General features: G+C 45.5%; 1 protein-coding gene across 1 annotated transcript in view; it reads left to right on the top strand.

The window, feature by feature from the left end:
* Positions 1 to 23681, top strand: part of LOC124620146 — a 59427-nt gene that overhangs the window by 17841 nt on the left and 17905 nt on the right. The window contains exons 2-4 of the mRNA XM_047146817.1: positions 9304 to 9652; positions 14201 to 14796; positions 21495 to 21594. Of these exons, the coding sequence (XP_047002773.1) occupies positions 9326 to 9652; positions 14201 to 14796; positions 21495 to 21594 (1023 nt within the window). The 5' untranslated portion in view covers positions 9304 to 9325. The remainder of the gene's footprint in view (positions 1 to 9303; positions 9653 to 14200; positions 14797 to 21494; positions 21595 to 23681) is intronic.

Here is a 23681-nt window from a genome sequence, read left to right as displayed (position 1 = left end):
AACCAACACTCACACGTTGACAAAAGACACAACCAAGGACGATATGACTGCTTTAGACCAAACGGTCACAGCCAGACGAACGACAACAAATTTTTCATTCACAGGTGTACAATCACCCTCTTCCAGAATCTCGCGACGGACGAAATTAGATAAAACAAAATTAAGGTGCAAACTATTTACATAAAACAGAATCTAAACAACTTCACATCCCACAAACGTAGCTTTCACATTGTGCCTCACCCAGACAACAGACGGAGGCACGCCTGACCGAACGGACCGCTAGATCCACAAGCACTGCTGGTATTGACTCAGCATCGTACTAACAAGAAACCACTTGAGTGCGAGGTAGCAAGTTCAATCTTTAGTACGGCTCATTTGAAAGTGTTGTGCTAATTATGAGAAAAAATGTTAGCTGATAGTAAATGACCATGTGCATCACCAGGACGACAGGAAATGAGTGTCCAGATGGTGCAGTGATCAACCTTCAATGGGATGTTTGAATTACACTTCACAAAAAGGATATTATCAACTGTTCAAAGCAAACCATTAACTTGCACTAAGAACACCGAATGAAAAATGGTGTGCCACAGCGGTCACAAAGGTCGCACCATCAAGATAGGTGAACTACTTGAGGGTTACAAACCGTGCAAGACAATCAGCTAGGTATTCGCTCTTAAAGAATGCATAATCATATTTGTGTAACGGAATGGAGAGAACTGATGGAATTTGACGGCATGCTATCGCATGCGAAACAGTCTGTTGCGGAGCTTAACGCGAAACTGGCAGTCCCTTAAGGCATAGCTTCAGATAGTGCGATAATATGTTTCATAGTCACGAAAAAACAAACACCCAAGGGCTGAAGTTTTCTAGTGGTTCCCGGCTGCATGAATTGCCATATCACACACGTTTCTGGAGGGTTGATTGCTGTAAAGGAGTTTGAATTTTATACGTACACCAGGAATCAAGCAAAAGCAGGTTATTTTGAACAGTTATTGGCCAAAAGTAGTGCTCATGTTATATTTTAGTTCTCTTATACCCATTTTCCCACTCTTGCTTGCTGTGACGCTAATATTCCCTACTGCTCTTGAAAGATCACGCACACGAGAAAAGATAGGGCAGAACATCTCCAACTTCTCGCAGGACATAAATAACTTTCCATCCAACTGTATGCGAAGGCGTTAAGACACTGATGTTAGTTAATCGTGATACAATTCTCTCGTTAGGGCATGGATGTGTGTGATGTCCTTAGGTTAGTTAGGTTTAAGCAGTTCTAAGTTCTAAGGGACTGATGACGTCAGAAGTTAAGTCCCATAGTGCTCAGAGCCATTTGAACCAATTCTCTCGTTACCTCTAATTTCTAGGGTTCCTTTCACATGCATTTCCTCTTCAAATCCTGATTGGTCGAAGTTGAAAACAAGTTCCTTACTGAACGATGGGATAAGTTTTTTTATCTCATCTATACATTTTTGGGACGGAAGCTTAGTTTGTTGTGCATAGTCAAGGTGACTCCTTGTTTGAAATATCGCTGTTTTTCTTTTTCCAGTTCTGCAGCACTATTTGAAGATATGCAACTATCCACAGCTCCAGTTAAAATCGTTGCAATCTATGTCGTGCGCAGTTTGATGTGCATAACGTAATAGGTCACTACTATGCACGTCCTGTAAATTGTATCGAGCGTCTTTGACATGTGTAAACACCAGTTTTTGTAACAAGGACGCCTTGTCCTCTATAGAGCATCTGTAACTTTTATTATGCACTACACGGTCGTATTGCTACGGACTTATTCTACATCTGTTCATAATTGTTTCTATACTGTGCTGTGGATGTTCTATGTACATAATTATATTAAGTAACCACTCCTTGGACAATGATTATCATTTACTACGTGTCACTGGGGACGGGGTTCCTGGCTCCCTGTCCGACAAGGACGATGAACTGTGTGGCTGTTCCAGTATCACTTTCTCTTGTTAAGCACGTATCGTCGTCATTGTTTTAATATATATTGTCCGCACAGTCGAGCGTATACGACAGCGCTGACTCATCATGCAGAAACGCTAATATTTCGTCTGCCACTTCTTTCTCACTCTGCGACATTCTTTGGGTCACTTACTGACAGAATGTGGACTTCGACAACTGTTGTATATGTAACGCAATGTTTGCTGTGTTTATCGTTGCCATTGCTCTGCTTTGTATCAACGAGAATGGCACTATAGCCTTGTGACTGTCTTGTGACAGCCAGAGCGAGAGCACCAGCAGCAGCGAGTACTGTTTGTATAAAGCGTTTATTTTGCATTTTGTTTACGACCTTCCACTAAGGAAGGGATTCTATTTGTGTTTATCTGCTCTGCATAGTAACTAACAGTTCTTGATAAAACTTTACGTAGTTTTCGTGTTAGATTTCTTAGTGTTTTCTTGATCGTTTAGAACAGAAAGCGCCCTAAAACCGTCTTTTGTTTGTTTCGCGGCCGTTAGCCACTAGTCACTTGAATCAGCAGTTGTCTTGTGACACCCAGAGCGAGAGCACCAGCAGCAGCGAGTACTGTTTGTATAAAGCGTTTTTGTACTTATTTGCTGCGCTTAGCTTTTAAATAGTTTTTCTGGGAAAACCTAGCGTAGTTTTCGCGTCTCGTATTTCAGTGAGTGTTTCTTGATTATCAGAGTAGCTCATCAGAAGATTATCTTGGGAATTTGTCACCGTATAGAGTAGGGTAAACATAGTCATGTGTAGGGACTGTGGTTGTTGTGAGCGGACGCAAGGAGAATTGGCCACTCTTCGGGGGCAGGTGGAGGCTTTGTCTGTTAGGCTCATCGAGCTCGAGGCGCAGGCGTCGGCTCGTAGTGGCGTTGGGGCCACTGTGGTGAGACCTATGCCTACTTCGGTGGCCTTGGAATCACGTGGAACCCCTGATGTCGCTGCGTCTTCCGGCAGTGAGCATCTTACCGGTCAGCCATCACTCCAGGGTGAATGGCGGACAGTGGTGGGCTCGCGCGTGCCTGGCCGAAAGGCGAAGGTGGGATCTGACCGCGTGGCAGCTGCCTTACCCCTTTCCAACAGGTACGGGGTGCTTCCTAGTGGTGATGACATCGTTTCCGAGCCACCACAGGATGCCTCGCCTGTTGGGCCAGTGGCCGATTCTCCGGCAAGGTCCCGACAGTCACAGAGGGCGGGCCTATTAGTTATAGGGAGCTCCAACGTTAGGCGGGTTATGGAGCCCCTCAGGAAAATAGCGGGTAGGTCGGGGAAGAATGCCAGTGTGCACTCGGTGTGCTTGCCGGGGGGTCTCGTCCGTAATGTGGAGGAGGCCCTTCCGGCAGCTATTGAACGCACTGGGTGTGACCGGCTGCGGAACGAATGACGCCTGCCGCTTGGGTTCTGAGGCCATCCTTGGTTCCTTCCAGCGGCTGGCTGATTTGGTGAAGACAACCAGCATCGCACGCGGAGTGCAAGCTGAGCTTAATATCTGCAGCATAGTGCCCAGAGTCGATCGCGGTCCTCTGGTTTGGAGCCGTGTGGAGGGTCTAAACCAGAGGCTCAGACGACTCTGCGACTGTAATGGTTGCAAATTCATCGACCTCCGTTATTGGGTGGAGAACTGTAGGGCCCCCCTAGACAGGTCAGGCGTGCACTACACACCGGAAGCAGCTACTAGGGTAGCAGAGTACGTGTGGCGTGCACACGGGGGTTTTTTAGGTTAGAGGGACCCCCCCTTGGGCGAAACGATAAAATACCTGACGGCTTACCAGAGAGGACATTATCATCGTTGATAAAGAACGTCCGTCCTCAGAGACCAAAAACAGGAAAAGTTAACGTAATATTGGTAAACTGCAGGAGTATCCAGGGCAAGGTTCCTGAATTAGTATCTCTTATTGAAGGAAATAGTGCGCATATAGTATTAGGAACGGAAAGTTGGTTAAAACCGGAAGTGAACAGTAACGAAATCCTAGACACAGAATGGAATATATACCGCAAGGATAGGATAAACGCCAATGGTGGAGGAGTATTTATAGCAGTAAAGAATTCAATAATATCCAGTGAAGTTATTAGCGAATGCGAATGTGAAATAATCTGGGTTAAGTTAAGTATCAAAGGTGGGTCAGATATGATAGTCGGATGCTTCTATAGACCACCTGCATCAGCAACCGTAGTAGTTGAGCGCCTCAGAGAGAACCTGCAGAACGTCGTGAAGAAGTTTCGTGATCATACTATTGTAATAGGGGGAGACTTCAATCTACCAGGTATAGCATGGGATAGTCACACAATCAGAACTGGAGCCAGGGACAGAGACTCTTGTGACATTATCCTGACTGCCTTGTCCGAGAATTACTTCGAGCAGATAGTTAGAGAACCAACTCGTGAAGCTAACGTTTTAGACCTCATAGCAACAAATAGACCGGAACTTTTCGACTCCGTGAATGTAGAAGAGGGTATCAGTGATCATAAGTCAGTGGTTGCATCAATGACTACATGTGTAATAAGAAATGCCAAGAAAGGAAGGAAAATATATTTGCTTAACAAGAGTGATAGGGCACAAATCGCAGAATATCTGAGTGACCACCATCAAACGTTCATTTCTGAGGAAGAGGATGTGGAACAAAAATGGAAAAAATTCAGGAACATCGTCCAGTACGCCTTAGATAAGTTCGTACCGACTAAGGTCCAAAGCGAGGGGAAAGATCCACCGTGGTATAACAATCATGTACGAAAGGTACTACGGAAACAAAGAAAGCTTCATCATAGGTTTAAGAGTAGTCGAATCATAGCTGATAAGGAAAAGCTGAACGAAGCGAAAAAGAGCGTAAAGAGAGCAATAAGAGAAGCATTCAACGAATTCGAACATAAAACATTGGCAAACAATCTAAACAAGAACCCTAAAAAGTTTTGGTCATATGTAAAATCGGTAAGCGGATCTAAATCCCCTATTCAGTCACTCGTTGACCACGATGGCACCGAAACAGAGGACGACCGAAGAAAGGCAGAAATACTGAATTCAGTGTTCCGAAACTGTTTCACTGCGGAAAATCGTAACACGGTCCCTGACTTCAGCCGTCGCACGGACGCCAAAATGGAAAATATTGAAATAAACGATATCGGAATTGAAAAACAACTGCTATCACTTAGTAGCGGAAAAGCATCCGGACCAGACGAGATACCCTTAAGATTCTACAGTGATTATGCTAAAGAACTTGCCCCCTTTCTATCAGCAATTTATCGTAGATCGCTGGAAGAACGTAAAGTACCTAGCGACTGGAAGAAAGCGCAGGTCGTTCCCATTTTCAAGAAGGGTCATAAATCAGATGCGAATAATTATAGGCCTATTTCGCTTACGTCAATCTGTTGTAGAATAATGGAACATGTTTTGTGTTCTCGTATTATGACGTTCTTAGATAATACAAATCTCCTTCATCATAACCAACATGGATTCCGCAAACAGAGATCATGTGAAACTCAGCTCGCCCTATTTGCCCAAGAAATTCACAGTGCCGTAGACACTGGCGAGCAGATTGATGCCGTATTCCTGGACTTCAGGAAGGCATTTGATACGGTTCCGCACTTACGTTTAGTGAAAAAAATACGAGCTTACGGAATGTCGGACCAGGTTTGTGATTGGATTCAGGATTTCCTAGAAGAAAGAACACAACATGTCATTCTTAACGGTTCAAAATCTGCAGATGTAGAGGTAATTTCGGGAGTACCGCAGGGAAGTGTGATAGGACCTTTATTGTTTACAATATACATAAATGACTTAGTTGACAACATCGGTAGCTCCGTGAGGCTATTTGCAGATGACACGGTTGTCTACAAGAAAGTAGCAACATCAGAAGACTCGTACGTACTCCAGGAGGACCTGCAGAGGATTAATGCATGGTGCGACAGCTGGCAGCTTTCCCTAAACGTAGATAAATGTAATATAATGCGCATACATAGGGGCAGAAATCCATTCCAGTACGATTATGCCATAGGTGGTAAATCATTGGAAGCGGTAACGACCGTAAAATACTTAGGAGTTACTATCCGGAGCGATCTGAAGTGGAATGATCACATAAAACAAATAGTGGGAAAAGCAGGCGCCAGGTTGAGATTCATAGGAAGAATTCTAAGAAAATGTGACTCATCGACGAAAGAAGTAGCTTACAAAACGCTTGTTCGTCCGATTCTTGAGTATTGCTCATCAGTATGGGACCCTTACCAGGTTGGATTAATAGAAGAGATAGATCCAGCGAAAAGCAGCGCGATTCGTCATGGGGACATTTAGTCAGCGCGAGAGCGTTACGGAGATGCTGAACAAGCTCCAGTGGCGGACACTTCAAGAAAGGCGTTACGCAATACGGAGAGGTTTATTATCGAAATTACGAGAGAGCACATTCCGGGAAGAGATGGGCAACATATTACTACCGCCCACATATATCTCGCGTAATGATCACAACGAAAAGATCCGAGAAATTAGAGCAAATACGAAGACTTACAAGCAGTCGTTCTTCCCACGCACAATTCGTGAATGGAACAGGGAAGGGGGGATCAGATAGTGGTACAATAAGTACCCTCCGCCACACACCGTAAGGTGGCTCGCGGAGTATAGATGTAGATGTAGATGTAGATGTTGTGAGTTAGTGTCGACTAAGCAGTTCAACAACGCTCCGTAGCCTCATGCTGTGCTCATACTGGATGCCTACAGTCCCGCCACCTGTTGTCATTAGCAGCCGCCAATATTGTGGTTGTTGCTTGGTAGACAATATGTGGGGCGTCGAATGGTGTTTTTGCGACCCCGTAACCGAGCGAGGTGGCGCAGTGGTTAGCACACTGGACTCGCATTCGGGTGGACGACGGTTCAATCCCGCGTCCTGCCATTCTGATTTAGGTTTTCCATGATTTCCCTAAATCGCTTCAGGCAAATGCCGGAATGGTTCCTTTCAAAGGGCACGGCCGACTTCCTTCCTCATGCTTCCCTAATTCGATGAGACCGATGACCTCGCAGTTTGGTCTCCTCCCCCAAATCAAACCCCCCAACGCGATCTCGCCCTCTCTACTTACAACGTCGCCAGGAAACAAGTCAGCCCAACATACAAATCTAACACGCCTGACATCAGTAATTAAACGAGAAAGTACGCTTCTTCGCAAACGTGGCTGGTAATAATGGCTGATTGCCCCTTATACTCTATTCAGCGGCGCTAGAGGAACTGCTCTCGTTGGCAGAGTCCGTCCACATCTCAGAGAAAGCGGCAGCCATTGTGCGCCATAGCGAAAGAGGAGGAAAGAGATTAGAGTTTAACGCCCCGTCAGCAGTGAGGTCATTAGCGACGGAGCGGTAGCTCGGATTACGGAAGAATGGAGATGGGTTCCCTTTTCAAGTGAACCATAACGGCGTTTGCCTGGAGCGAGTTAGGGAAATCACGGAAAACATAAATATGGATGGCTAGACAGGGATCTGATCGTCGTCCTCCCGAATGAGAGTCCAAGCTCCTGACCACTGTGCGATTTCGCTCAGTGCGTCATAGAGGTCAGCAGCGCCCCGCAAGGTACTTCAAATTCCGGCGAACGATGAGCACCTGGCTCAGTTGTCACTTAGCCGATGACGTTTTCCTGCTTTTACTGTATGCGGTGAAAATCTTCGATACGCTGTCCCTTGAAACACCAAACATTTCGGCTAGCCTGGTTACAGATGCGCCCTTCATATGAACCCTGACAATTTTCCCACGGTCGAATTCTCTTAGCTCCGACATAGTGCACTTCCAACAACGGTGCAAACGTATCTGACCATGAATGATACTTACAGCTAATTGGTGTCATTCCACAGGTGCCTTTCATCAATAAATACAACAGCGCCACCTGCAGGATTCGCTAGCACCGGCATTTGCATTTAGGTGACAAAAGTCATGGGGTACCTCCAAAAGTCATGGGATACCTCCTAATATCGTGTCGGACCTCCTTTTGCCCTCCATTGTGCAGCAGCTGGACGTAGCATGGTTTCAACAAGTCTTTGGAAGACTCTTGCAGAAATATTGAGCCATGATGCCTTCATAGACATCCATAATTGCGAAAGTGTTATCGGTGCAGGGTTTTGTGCACGAACTCGCCTCTCGATTATGTCCCATAAATGTTCGATGGGATTCATATCGGGCGATTTGGGTGGGCAAATCATTCGCTCGAATTGTCCATATGCGCCGACAAGGCCCATTGTTATCCATAAAAATTCCATCGTTGTTTAGGAACATGAAGTCCATGAATGTCTGAAAATGGTCTCCAAGAAGTCGAACACAACCATTTCCAGTAAACGATAGGTTCAGTTGGACAAGAGGAACCAGTCCATTTCATGTAAACGCAGTCCACACCATTATGGAGCCATCACCAGTTTTGCACAGTGCATTGTTGACAACCTGGATTAATGGCTTCGTAGGGTCTGTGCCACACTCGAACCCTACCATCAGCTGTTACCAATTGGAATCGGGACTCATCTGATCAAGCGACGATTTTGCAGTCTCTCAAGCGTCCAACCGATGTGGTTACGAGCCCAGGAGAGGCGATGCAGACGATGTAGTACTGCCGCAACACATTAACGCCAGATTTCGCTGCAATGTCTTAGTGGATACGTTCATCGTACGTCCCAGATTGATGTGTACAGTATTTCTCGCGATGTTGCTTGTATGTTAGCACTGTAAACTCTACCCAAATGCTGCTGCCCTCGGTCATTAGGTGAAGGCTGTTGGCCACTGAGTTGTACTTGGTGAGAGGTAAAGTCTGAAATCTGGTACTCTCGGCTCACTCTTGACACTATGGATCTTGGAATTTTGAGTTTCCTAAAGATTTCCGTAACGGAGCGTCCAACGCGCCTAACTGCAACTACCACTGCGCGTCCAAAGTCTGCTAATCCCCGTCGTGAGTCCATAGTCACGCTAGAAATCTTTCCACATGAATCGTCTCGAGTACAAATGACAAAATGGCTCTGAGCACTATGGGACTTAACATCTGTGGTCATCAGTCCCCTAGAACTTAGAACTACTTAAACCTAACTAACCTAAGGACATCACACACATCCATGCCCGAGGCAGGATTCGAACCTGCGACCGTAGCGGTCGCGCGGTACCAAACTGAAACTCCTAGAACCGCTCGGCCACTTCGGCCGGCTACAAATGACAGCTCCGCAAATGTACTGCCCTTTTATACCTTGTGTACGCGATACTACTGTCATCTGCATATGTGCATATCTGTATTCCATGACTTGTCACCTCAGTATATACATCTTTTGGTGTGATATCGGATATGTTTAGTGACAGAAATAGTAGTGATAATATGTCTTCTGTGAACAGGAGGTCCTGGATTCTGAGCAGCATGGAGCCTGCAGCGTCGATAGCCACAGCTGCAGAAGAGGCGACCAGCTTGGACTACCTGCTCTGGTTGCTGCACTGGACGGGTGCCATCTGTCACCCCAGGGCCGGCCGGTGGTCGTGTCGCATCTCCTACGTGCTCAGAGTTCTCGGAGTGGCTGCTGTGTCTTATACCAACACTTGCGACGCAATTGCAATGTACCGTGAGGGAACAAGTGATTTTGATCGTTTCACTCTAACAGTTAGCGTGTTTGAAACGGGCAGCACGTGCGTCTACCGCCGCTGCCACATCGCCTGGCGCGAGCGTGACTTTCAGAAACTCGCTCAACAGGTCAGTTCTAACATTTAAGGTGGCGCCTTTTGTGTATCCTGTTCATTTTAACTTTATTCCCTCTAAATTCTCTGTCGAATAAAAATAATATGTAGAAATTAACCTGGCCACGTAGGCAATGACAATCTGGTCGCTAGATTTGCTTCATGGAAATCATATTCATTGTTCTAATGTGAAGCATCACAGAATTAATCCCCTGTTTCACAACATGAAAGTTATAAACTTTTGACTTTGTGTTTTCCGTTAACGTACCATTATGTGACCTATGTTCAGAATCTGGAAGCAAAGCAGGGCTATGTGTGGCAAAAGGGACGTCAAGTCTTTCACCATGCCAGTATCCAGGGTCTCAAGATCCGTTTACAGGGGTTGTGGGCAGCTTGTCTCAGAATAGGATACTGCTGCCTTATGACGCCTTTCTCAAGCGAATCACTGCATGAATCCAGGCCAGAGGGAAGAAAACGTCATATTGATAAGTGGGCTCATACTGCCAAGTTTTGCGCAAATTTTACTCTTTATTGTTGCCACTGAAATAACATCACATATCCGTCAACCTGTGAAGTTTCATTTCGCTTCTTCCTCCTCTTATGGGTCTTCACTTTTCTTGCTGAGCAGTTTAAATGAGAAGAATGTTAGGACGATTTCTTGATATTTCTCACATAAATCCTCTTGCTAGGTTTTTTTCTCGAAATCTGTACACGAATCTATTTTTCCTAGGTATAGAACACCATAACGGGTAACTCCCTCACAATGCGACTTTCTTAGCTCTAAATACGCTGACGGAAAAAACTGCAGCTCCAAAAACTAAACTATGTAGGGTAATGAAATTTCGGCTGGCTGGCTGGCTGGCTCTGAGCACTATGGGACTCAACTGCTGAGGTCATTAGTCCCCTAGAACTTAGAACTAGTTAAACCTAACTAACCTAAGGACATCACAAACATCCATGCCCGAGGCAGGATTCGAACCTGCGACCGTAGCGGTCTTGCGGTTCCAGACTGCAGCGCCTTTAACCGCACGGCCACTTCGGCCGACCCTGAAATTTCGGGAAAAAATTTGTATAGGTAACATATTTAAGCGACTAACATGGCAAAATCACAAGTTAATGTAAGCGCAAGATAAACCATAGCAAATGTGAAACGCTGGTACATTAATCACCTGTGTAACTACCAGAATATTGAATGCAAGCATGCAAACGTGCATGCATTGTGTTGTGAGGATGCCAGACGTCAGTTTGCGGGGTGCGATAACACGTTTGTTCCACTTGGTCGTTCAACACAGTGGCGGTTACGCGGTTGTGGGTGATGCTGGAGTTGTCGTTCGATAATGTCTCAAGTTCTCGATTGCAGACAGATCTGATAATCGAGCAGGTCAAGATAATATATCGACACACTATAGAGCATGTTGGATTAGATTACAACAGTGATGTGTGTGCGAGCATTTTCCCAGGAATGCTGTTCACAAATGGCAGCACAGCAGGTTGAATAGCCAAAGAGACGTACAGATTAGCAGTTGGGGTGTATAAGATAACCACTTAGAGCTCTTGCTGTCATACGAAATCGCACCCCAGACCATTACTCCAAGTGTAGGTCCAGTGTGTCTACCATGCTAAGACACTGCTCGCAAACCTTCACCTAACCTCCTCGTAACGAACACATGACTATCACTGGCACCGAGGCAGAACCACCTTTCCTCAGAAAACACAACAAACCTCCATCCTGCGCTACAATGAGCTCTCTCGTGACACCTTTGAAGTCACAAATGGCGGTGGTTTGGGTTCAGATAAATGCATGCTACAGGACGTCTGGCTCGGAGCTGTCCTTGCAGTAACCGAATTGCAACAGTTCTTTGTGTCACTGCTGTGCCACGTGCTGCTCAAATTGCTGCTGCAGATACACCGAACATACTGGTCTGCGTTATGGAGCCACTCTGTATGCAACTTATGTGCAAAGCACATTGACAAATTGGGCAATGAAAGTAAAGACACTAAATACTCGCCATCACAAGAGGATTCCAAGAAGACTCTATAACTTGGGGATTGTTTAGCTGTACATCACGACAGTTGTAAACTACAGATGAGCATTTACCAACAACAAGATACAGACAACTTACTTACAAAGGAGGGAACAGAAGGAAGTCAACTGTTTCCTCGACCTCCAGAACGCCTACGACCGTGTCTGGCATCCTGGGCTCCTCTTTAAACCCCAGACCTATGCTCTCCCCATCAATTTCGTCCATCTTGTTGCTTCTTTCCTCTCCCATTGTACCTCCTATGTCACTATCCACAGTACAAACTCCCGTACTTTCTATCCCACTGCCGGCAGTTCCCAAGGCTCTGTCCTTTCCACTCTCCTCTATCTCCTGCATACTGCCGATATGCCCAAACCTCCGCCTCCTGTTCATCCCCTCCAATTTGCAGATGACACCTCCTTCCTGGTTCTTTATCCTGCCTTTCAATGGTCCCAACGTACCCTTCAAACCCACCTAGACCAGTTCACCACCTAGTGCAACCAGTGTCTCCTTCGCATCCACACTACCAAGATCCACGCAATCATCATAGGTCATATCACCCAGCTCCACAATTTTTACCTCACCATTTATGGTTGTCCTATGTGCCTCACTCCTACCCTGAAATACCTTGGCCTTACCCTTGACTGTCACCTCACCTGGACTTCCCATCTCCTTACGATCCAACACAAAGCCCACAATAGACTCCACCTCCTGAAAGTCCTGTCCAGCTGGGGACTGCATCCTTCCACCATCCTTCACTCCTACAAATCCTTGATCCACCTCATCTGTTGTTATACCAGTGTGGATTGGATTTATGCCCCTCCCAGATTCTATAAAGCTGTCCAAATCCTAGAACGCCATGCACTTTGCCTCACCTTTCGTATTTGCCTTCCATCCCCCATGCGAATCCTCTATGACCTAACCCCCTTCCCTCATCTTCTTCCTTTGCTCAAACACATCTGCACCCTATACATTGCCTGCTGACTTGATCCCCCACCCACTTGTGTCTTCACTCCTCTCCATCTCCAGCCTGTTGGGTCCCACACTCTCTCCATCTCCACACCCTCCATCTTCTTTCCCTACGCAATTTCCAGCAGCTACCCCTCCCAGATGATGAGCTTTGGCTGGATCTCTACCCCTCCTAACAACTCTAACCCCACCTTCCTCCACCTATTCCTCAGGGCTCTCCTCATTCCTTCCCCTTAGCGGTTTTCCTCCCTCCTATGCCCCCTCCCTTTCCCATGACCCCCTTCTGTATCTCTGCCGTCCCTCCTGACTTGCCTTCCATCTCCTGCCCTGGTAATCTCCTGCCTCTTGGTGTACCATCTGACGCCCCTTTTCTTCCTTTCCGCCCACTCCTTCCAGCTTCCCCTTCCCCACTGCACCTTCCTCTCCCCTATTTTTCCCTCCTCTCAGGCCTCCTGTCCCTCGGCAGGTCCCTCGTGGCAGTTTTTATTCTTTGTGTGTGCTCCATGGCTTACAGAGGTTTTTTAAGTGTCTTTCATTCTGTGTGTTTTTAATACTGTGGCCGACATCAACTTGTGTGTGTAACTCCAGTGTATTTTAAGTGCCCCAAAAATCGCCAACTCTATTCTTTTAACTTTATATCGACTCTTTTAACTGTATCCCAATGAACGTCCCAATGTTAGTGTATATTTTAACTTCCACTGTCTCCATTTTTTACATCTCCCTTCTTTCCGCCCTGTTTGTATGTATGATTACCTATTTTTATATTTTGTAATGCCAATCGGCTGAAGAGCGGCAAATTGTGCCGCTGCCAGACCTCCCCTGCCCATATGGGGCTGGGGCATGAAATCACAATAAAGAAAAAAAAGAACTCAACTGTAATCTGAACGCACCAATTCTAACGATATCCATAGCCGATTGCGCGGTATTATCCCTGACCATCAAACTATCATTAGGTAAGACCAGACGACACTGATGAGTGCACTGACTGTATTTGAAGTATGTTGTCAGGTTACATTATTATGACCCCCTCACAGAACTGTCATGTGTAGAGTTATAGCTTATGATGAACTTCGGTAGTAATGCATGGCCATCCAGAGGTGCTGTTGCGACTGTACATTCTAGTGACAGCCGTGACAGCAATCATATACAGTGGCAAAGTTCTTGCCAAGTCTCTCTGTAGTACTGCAGAAGGAACATCCAGCGTCGTTCAAACTCAGTGAGGTGTTGATAATGGCGCCTTTGTCGCCTTAAAGGTATTCTTGACTAACATCAGCTCACCACAACAAATCTCCAAAGTAACTAACGCTCACGACCGTTACAGCGAGTATTTAAAGCAAACCTGATTTGCATCCTCATAGTGGTGCTACTAGCGCCACTGTTATGCGACTGGCGCGAAATCTGAACAGACGTTATCTTTCAGATGTAGAAAGGCGCTTACCAACTTTCAGTTAAGTCGCACAACTTCTTCTTGGTGCTGCGATTCTGTTCCGTCAGTGTACACAGTATTCTGATGTCGAGTACCGAACAACAGACGCCGCATGCAGCGTATGTAATCGACACTCTTTTGCTTGCAGGTGCGCGAGGACTTCGGAGAGTTCATGACTCCTAGCGACATCCCTGTTCTGCGAGACCTCGCTGCTTCACTACGGCGCTTCGTGACAATCTACATAATACTTGGTGCAGTCGACACTCTTGCGTGGCTCACGTACCCTACAAGGGGCGAAGGACTTCCCCTGATAATCATACTGCCATTCCAGACGGACCATTCGTTTGGCTGGCTCTCCGGTTGGCTGATTTGCGCCTACATCTCAGCGGATGCTGTGGTGTTCAATGCCATGATCGACTGTTTAAATATCTGCGTTATGGAGCAACTCCGTATGCAACTTATTCTTTTAAGAAAGCACATTGACGAATTGGGCAACGAAAGTGAAGGCACTAAATACTCGGCATCACAAGAGGATTCCAAGAGGATTCTATTACTTGGGGATTATTTATCCGTACCTCATGACAGTTGTAAACTACAGAAGAACATTTACCAACAACAAGATACAGATGCCTTGTTTCTAAAGGAGGGAACCGAAGGAAGTGTGCTGTCATCTGAACACCCGAATTCTAACGATATTCATAGCCGATTGCGCGGTATTATTCTTCACCATCAAGCCGTCATCAGGTAAGACAAAGCGACGTTGATGAGTGCGCTGACTATATTTGAGATACGTTGTCAGAGTACATTGTTATGACCCCCTCTTAGAACTGTCATGTGTAGAGTTATAGCTTATGATGTACGTCTCGTGACGAGCACACGCGAATTAAGGGAAGTAGTATCCTGTCTGTATGTACCTGACGCTCTGCTGTAAAGGATTAAGCAAGCGATTTAGTTAGCTGCAAGAAGATAAGATAATTAACTCCGAAGGTACTGAATGATTAGCGAACAAGTTAACACAATAAACAGAAGATGTGGTGTCACCGCCAGACACCACACTTGCTAGGTGGTAGCCTTTAAATCGGCCGCGGTCCGTTAGTATACATCGGACCCGCGTGTCGCCACTGTCAGTGATTGCAGACCGAGCGCCGCCACACCGCAGGTCTTGAGAGACACGTCCTAGCACTCGCCCCAGTTGTACAGCCGACTTTGCTAGCGATGGTTCACTGACAAATTACGCTCTCATTTGCCGAGACGATAGTTAGCGTAGCCTTCAGCTACGTCATTTGCTACGACCTAGCAAGGCGCCATTATCATTTGCTATTTATCTTGTGATGCATGTACCGTCTGACCGATGTTCACCAATTATGGATTAAAGTTAAGTATTCCAGAAGATCCGCACTTTTTTACTAGACTCAACTCCTTTAATGTTCCAGACCTCACGCCAGCCTGCGTGAGCTTAACGCGTGCCTTTCGGCTACCAATCATAGTGGCTTGGCTGTCTTGCCAAGTCACAACAGAAGACTTTACCTATATTTCTCCAATCGGGAACAGCTTAATTCTGATTGGCTGTTGATCTAAATGACCAATCAGAATGTTCCTTCCAGATCATTCTAGCGGCAAGACTTGCCTTATCCAGTCAATAATCTGATAGTAATTAACGTCATTAAAACTTCAATTTCTAGTATATTGTTTAATCAAAATAAGCGAATTACGAATTATTCTCCAAACTGATAAATAAACTTATTCCGTCTCTAACTTTTATTCTGGCTGTTTTTAAAGAAACGCAAGCTCACACCGCCATACGTCATCTGAATCATGGTTGCACCATAATTTCCCACGGTATATTTGTACAAGGTTTTATGAAAAATGACATATTAAGTTTTAACGTATGTCCCACATACACTCTCTCAATCATTCTCACGCACTCACACAACAAAACATAATCAAATAATAATTTTGACCGGTTTTTGTATTACGTAATGCACAGTGACTAACGTGTTAGAAAAGAAAATTCTAACTAATTGATTTTTATGCACTGGTAACTTTGTAATGGCTTCAAATGATTATGCAAGTCAATCTGTATTTGTTCGTAACATGGTTTTAAAAAACAAGCATTGGTTTTAGGACTTTTAGGTCATTTTCTTTATCTCCGGCACTATAATAAATGAAAATCTGAAATTTTGACAGCATCATTCCATCAATAACAAAAGGCTGTGTACCAAATTTGAACAAAATCGCATAATAACTGATATGGATTATTTAGATTCGTAGAAGGTATGAATCTTCGTAGTGACTGACTGTTACGCTATGCAATTCTCACGCCAGGTAGCGTCAACTGCGCTGTGAGCAAATCCACAAAAAACAATAGCCATCCTGCAGACACCTAATCAAACGGCCGCGTGCCTTACTACAACGAATGTCATTTCGTAATAACTTGCTACGTTACACACTCTGCTGTAGTATACTCATGATATTCGGGCTCAATAGCCTGAGCCCGAGCGGTGTATTGCAGCAGCACTGACAGCAGGCGAGTACAGGATATTGTCACCGTAATAATTCAAAAAAATCGAAGCAATGCTGCGACACAGGTTAGCTTATTGAAGCAACGAACTCAGCAGTACTACAGATGACTAGTGCAGCAAGGGCAAGGCAGTGGTGTTTAGGATACGTCGCTGGTAATGAGGCATATGCACAACAGCCGCGTCGCTACCGACTATAAGTGCTGGACTTCCTTGTAGTCCTCAGTCTTGCAGCCCAATCAAGGCGACGGGACAGTGCCGGTCTAGGACACCATGTGGACCCACCAGTCCAAGTCACTGATTCGAGGTCACCAAAGGGGAATGGTGTTATGCACATGTACCAAATAACTTACTTTACTTTTTCGTGTACGGAAACTACAGTTTGTTTGCCCAGTATTGGGCAATGTCCAATGCTTCTTCTTTAGCCAGCTATAGATCGTCGAGGGTGCATCTGTGGGGGCAGGCAGGGCGTTGTAGAAGATTCTCCACGTCCTGTCGAGTGCCGCAGTCGCATTTGTCGTCATTTTCGTCCAACAAACCCCATTTGATCAGATTAGATTTCACAGGAGCCGCCCCAGTTCTGATGCGGTTAAGCATTCTCCAGGTTTTCCAATCACCAGAAACGCCGTTTGGTGGGTCCTCTCTTAGTGGATAGTAGATGTGGGGCTCATCTAGCCGGCCGCGGTGGCCGAGCGGTTCTAGGCGCTTCAGTCCGGAACCGCGCGACTACTACGGTCGCAGGTTCAAATCCTGCCTCGGGCATGGATGTGTGTGATGTCCTTAGGTTAGTTAGCTTTAAGTAGTTCTAAGTTCTAGGGGACTGATGACCTCAGATGTTAAGTCCCATAGTGTTCAGAGCCATTTGAACCATTTTGGGCTCATCTAAGGCGCAACTTAGGAAACGGCGTCTGGATTTGAGTCTGCTGGGGCCACACTATGCCAAATATTGAGTGACGGGCATCAAAGGTTTGTTTTAGCTTCTCGGTATGTTCATGGGCTTTCCTACGTGAGTCAGGGTTTGTGAAACCTGCGGCCCTGTAACAATGCATTTACCAAATTTTACAAAGATACAAAAGTAACAAAAGAGACAGTTAAGAGGATATCGCGCACTCAAGATTCCACTGAAACCGTCGTAGCAATTATAATTAAATAGTTGCGAAAGTAGGACTAAAGGGAAATCTTCTCCAAGAATAGTTTTACCATACGAAAAATTACAGAGGCGGGAGATTACAATGGAAGAGGTTATCAGTCATTTGGTACCTAGAGAGAGAGCTTTTAGAGAACAAAGAAAGGGACACTGGTGCTGTAGTAGCGACTGTTCCGTTTCGCTGCCCGCTCCGGACGGCACCGTAGCTATTAACTGATAAGCCAAAATATTATGACCACTGCCCATCACGACGTTGGATTCCGCCTACTAGCGTTGCGGGAACGTGACGCGGTAACAAAAGTGCATAAGCGAAGCAGACACGGACGGGAGATCACCCTAGTGAAGACGTGGGCTGCAAATGGGGAAATCCAATGAGCTAAGCAACTTTGAGAACGGGCAGATTATTATCAAGCAAGGCCTGTGAACGAGTATCTCGAAAAAGGTGGATTTGGTCGAATGTTCACCTGCTACCGTCTAGAGCATCTAGGACGAGGTTTTTATTTATTTGAATGGCTAGAGCCCCCCGTAGGGCAGACCGTTCGCCGGGTGCCGGTCTTTCAATCTGACGCCACTTCGGCGACGTGCAGTCGATGAGAATGATTGCACGACACCCAGTCCCTGGGCGAAGAAAATTCCCCGACCCAGCCGGGAATCGAACCAGGACCCACAGGACTGGCAATCCGTCACGCTGACCATTCAGCTACCGGGGGCGGCCTACGGACTAGGTAGAAGACTGTGAAACTACCACTAGTCGCTAAATGGTTGGACGTCCACGACTCTTCACAGAACGTGGGCCCGCAGCTCTTGGTCGTGCGGTAGCGTTCTCGCTTCCCACGCTCGGGTTCCCGGGTTCGATTCCCGGCGGGGTCAGGGATTTTCTCTGCCTCGTGATGACTGAGTGTTGTGTGATGTCCTTAGGTTAGTTAGGTTTAAGTAGTCCTAAGTTCTAGGGGACTGATGACCATAGATGTTAAGTCCCATAGTGCTCAGAGCCATCTGAACCATTTTTGAACAGAACGTGGTGTTCCGAGTAAAGTAGGATCTGTGGCATCTCCGCCGAAAGAGTACAATGTTGGTGCACGCACAAGTGTATCAGAGCACACCGTTCATTGTACATCGCAGCAGACCATCCCTACGTGTTCACATGTTGACCTAATGACGCGGTCAATTGCGATTGCAGTGGGCACGGGACCATCGGTGTTCGACTGTCGGTCAATGGAAACGTGTCGGCTCTTCGGGTGAATCAGATTTTTGCTACACTAAGTCTCTGGTTGTCTCCACAAACGCCGTCATCGAGGTAAACGGCGGCTCGAAAAGTGCAGCGCGCCACGGAAGCAGGCTGATGGGAGCAGTATTATGGTATGGTAGACATTCTGTTACACTTCCATGGGGCCTGTGGCAGTAATCAAAGACACGCTGACTGCTGTGAACCACCTGCATTCCTTCATACTTTTTGTCTTCTCCAGTGCTGATGTCATCATTCAGCAGTATTATTGTCCGTGTCTCGGAGCCATAACCGTACTAGAGTGGTTTGACGAACATTCTAGTAAACCTGCGTCGATGTCTCGGTGACCCGGACCCGCCTGATGTAAATTCTATAGAACCTATCCAGGTCGCTATTGGGCGTCATCACAGCGTACGCAAATCAGCTTCCCTTTATTTACGCGAGTTACATGATCTGCGCATAGACATCTAATGCAACATACCTCCACAAACCCACCAACAAACTGCCGGCGCCCTGATACGCAGAATCAGTGATATACTCCGTTCCAAAGACAGACAAACAAGCTATTAAGCAGGTGGACATAGTGTTTTGGCTCATCGGTGTATAAGCAACCCCAAGGTTGATCGTGGTGCTTTCGCTCAAAGTCTTTCGCCAACAGCCTGTATGGCCGTCACCTCCGTGGTAAAATGCGTTGCGATGTAATATGCAACCGGGAACGCGAGCCATCGGATGGCTGTATACGGACACTTTTGAGTGGCACCAAGAACCCGCTAGATCGCGCGTTTATGGAACTGATAGAAATGAAGTGCAATGTTTGAAAAGTCGTTTTCGTTTCGGTCTAGCGTGGTCTGTGCACTGCCCGTGATATTATCAATCCGCGTGGCAAGTGGGGTAAAGATTTACCACTTCTAGCTGAGCAATGAGTAGTACCTCCAACTATTAATTACAGAGCAGTAATTAACAACAAATGGAATAAACTGTGCCAAATGCGGTTAGAGGAGCAGAAAAAATTATGCTTTATAAAAGGTATCATGCCTGTAAAACAATATATTTTTTGAATATACGTAATTATTTAAAACAATGAACTTTTAATTTATCGCCGTCTTTCCTTGCTCCTTTTAAAGCAGCGAGTATGACTATCTTTCAGTCAAAGCGAGCTGAAATGTGATCAAGTAAAATGTAGGTTACAAGTATCAGGTTTCAGGCTATTTTCTGAATATTAATGAAAGTACTCTACAAGGCCTTCTGGCGCAGTCAGTAAGAAAAGACAACACAGGGAAACAAAACCCAGCACACTACAGGAGGCAGTTTCGATCAGATCACTGTTCGTCAACTGTTGCAAGGAATATCAAAAATTTGTTCATAGATGTTGTACTAGGGTAAATTTCGTACACAAGTTTCAGCAAATGTTTAAGACACTTGTTTAATATATTAAATATGTTCCACGTTGGCAACATTACACAAATCATATTCTTGTGTGGTTGCTAGCTTACAGCCATATTTAAAATTGTAGCATTTTTACCAGCCCATGTATCCAAGACTATCTCCAAATATGCGGAAATGAGAAAGAAAATTTTAAACACAGGTAATTTTTTTCTGATGAAGACACTCGCACCCGTTGTCAGAACCAGGCAAAGTTAAATATTGTTGGAATCAATTTGCTGTATTATACAAATCATATTTTCCATGTTCTTTTTGCTCCACAATCTATTGCTTGAGCCTTGTTCCGCAGTTACGCAGAGTCAGCCATCGTTAATCGGATTTGGCATGTTAATGGTTAAGGGGTGGCCGGATGCCCTTCCTGCCGCCACCCCGTACTCCCCGGGACGGAATTAGTGTACTCCAACTGTCTGCGTTGAGTGTAATCCTTAGAATAGTGCGAAAGTAGTCAGATGCCTGCGAGCCTTGTAACTGAGGCGGAACATGGGGACCAGCACGGTATTCACCTAGCAGGATGTGGAAAACCACCTAAAAACTACAACCAGGCTGACCGGCATACTGGCCCTCGTCGTTAATCCGCCAGGTGGATTCTATCCGGGGCTGGCGCTCCTACCCGGGCCCAGGAAGCAGCATGTTAGCGCTCTCGGCTACCCAGGCGGGTCGTTTTTCTTGCTCCACTATGAATAGAAATAACTTCGTCTTACGTCACACCAATGTGATTTCGGACTCTTCAGTTCCAAGTGCTTTACGTCCTGCACATACGCTCTTTTAAACAATTTCCTTCACCTCGGTTGTACATATTACATTTATATTGTCCTACGTCCTTATATTAATTCTTGTAACTAGTCAGCGCTATGCTGTGTTTCAATAATTATGATAAACTTCTCTGCAAAAATTATTTCATTGAACCATCCTTACGGAACAGCACATTTCTTATAATATTTCATTTCCAAAGACTCTCTTTTGTGATTAAAGTTAATGAATAATATCTACAGTGGCAATTTAATGGACGAATGATCCCATACTCAGCCTGTTCTCAATCTGAATTTAACACATACATGGTTCATCAGATATTACACTGTTTTGTTTTTCCCGTGTGTCTTGTTATCAGGAACGTTGTGACACTGCAGGACTGCATCGGCAACATGCTACTGATTCAGAGTGCCTCCCTCGGTTCTATTCTCTGCATTGTGCTGGTCCAGATAGCTTTGGTAAGTCGTGTACGCCAATAAGTCACTTCAAAATATATAGACAATCTAGCAGCACTTAAGCAAGAAACATTGCTTTCGATTAACTCAGAATTACACTGAAGAGCCAAAGAAACTGGTACACCAGCCTAATATCGTGTAGGCGATCACGCAGATGTGCCGAAACATGACGTGGCATGGACTAGACTAATAACTGAAGTAATGCTGAAGGGAATGGACACCATGAATCCTGCAGGGGTGTCCATAAACTCGTAAGAGTACGAGGGTATGGAGATCTCTTCTGAACTGCATGTTGCAAGGCATCCCAGATATGCTCAGTAATGTTCATGTCTGGGGAGTCTGGTGGCCAGCGGAAGTGTTTAAACTCAAAACAGTGTTCCTGGATACACTCTGTAGCAATTCTGGACGTGTGGGGTGTCGCATTGTCCTGCTGGAATTGCGAAGTCCATTGGAATGCACAATGGATATGAACGGATGCAGACAGGATGCAGACAGGATGCTTACGTCGTGTCACCTGTCAGAGTCGTATCTAGACGTACCAGGAGTCCCATATCACTCGAACTGCATACGTCCCACACCATTACAGAGCCTTCTCCAGCTTGAACATTCCCCTGCTGATATGCAGTGTCTATGCATTCATACACCCAATACAATTTGAAACGAGTCTCGTCCGACCAGGCAACATGTTTCCAGTATCAACAGTCCAATGTCGGTGTTGTCGGGCCCACGGGAGGTGTAACACTTAGTGTCGTGCAGCCATCAAGGGTACACGTGTGGGTCTTCGGCTCCGAAAGCCCGCATCGATGATGTTTCGTGGATTGGTTCGCACGCTGACACTTGTTGGTGGCCCAGCACTGAAATCTGCAGCAATTTGCGGAAGGGTTGCACTTCTGTCACGCTGAACGATTCTCTTCAGTCATCGTTGGTTCCGTTCTTGCAGGATCTTTTTCCGGCCACAGCGATGTCGGAGATATGATGTTTTACCGGATTCCTGATATTCACGGTACACTCGTGAAATGGTCGTACAGGAAAATCCCCACTTCATCGCTACCTCGGAGATGCTGTGTCCCATCGCTCGTGCGGCGGCTATGGTACCACGTTCAAACTCACCTAAATCTTGATAACCTGCCATTGTAGTAGCAGTAACCGATCTGACAACTGCGCCAGACACTTGTTGTCTTATATAGACGTTGCCGACCGCAGCACCGTATTCTGTTTACATATCTCTGCGTCTGAATACGCATGCCTATACCAGTTTCTTTGGCGCTTCAGGAGAGATTTACTTTCAGTAAAATATTTAAAATTTACTTTCTCTCTATAGTCTATATTTTATTGAAGTGTAAGTGAGACTTCAGAAGAAACATAATCTAAGTGGAAAAAGGGTTCAGTTTTGTAATGCAAATGTGTTACTGGAGAATGAGAAACTAACGATTCTCACTGAGATAGACTGACGTCAGTGAGAGAACTATTCCTTTATGAAGCACGATTAGTATAATGAAACTAATTTATTAGAGGAGTCACACAAAATAATTGTACTGACTTAAGTAATTTCATTATGAAAGATGATGAAAAGCATTATGAAAAAACGGACCCAATAACAAAGTATACTTCACATATACAGTGGTTAAGCATTATGAAATTGTACACTATAAATATGGGAAAATGACAAAACCAAGAATAACCAGAGAGAACATACAGCAATTTACGGGAAGTTCTGTCATTAATAGATCCTACGTTGTAGCGCGGGACCTGCCTTGTCGTGTAACGCTTATCTTCGTCAAGGTCGTCACTCTTTCAAAAAGCAGATATAAATGTAGTTCTTTTGTCGATATCTGCGCACCTCACTCTGTCTTGCTCCAAGGCAGTCGGAACATCTGCTGCATTCCATATCCTCTAACGACCGGTCTCAGTGCTAGCAGTCATCAGGGAAACGACTAATTCGTTTTTTAGTACATCGCGTTCTGTGTCATATTATCTGAAATGATACTACACGTAGCCTATGTTCCATATGCAATATATGATGCGTGGTAATAAGTGGTATTCACCTGAAGTGTATTTGTTGACGGTTAGCTGAGATACAACAAACTGTT

This window comes from Schistocerca americana, chromosome 6 (genome assembly GCF_021461395.2).
Source record: "Schistocerca americana isolate TAMUIC-IGC-003095 chromosome 6, iqSchAmer2.1, whole genome shotgun sequence".
In the NCBI taxonomy this organism is placed as follows: domain Eukaryota; kingdom Metazoa; phylum Arthropoda; class Insecta; order Orthoptera; family Acrididae; genus Schistocerca; species Schistocerca americana.
This window is presented reverse-complemented; position numbering and strand designations above follow the sequence as displayed.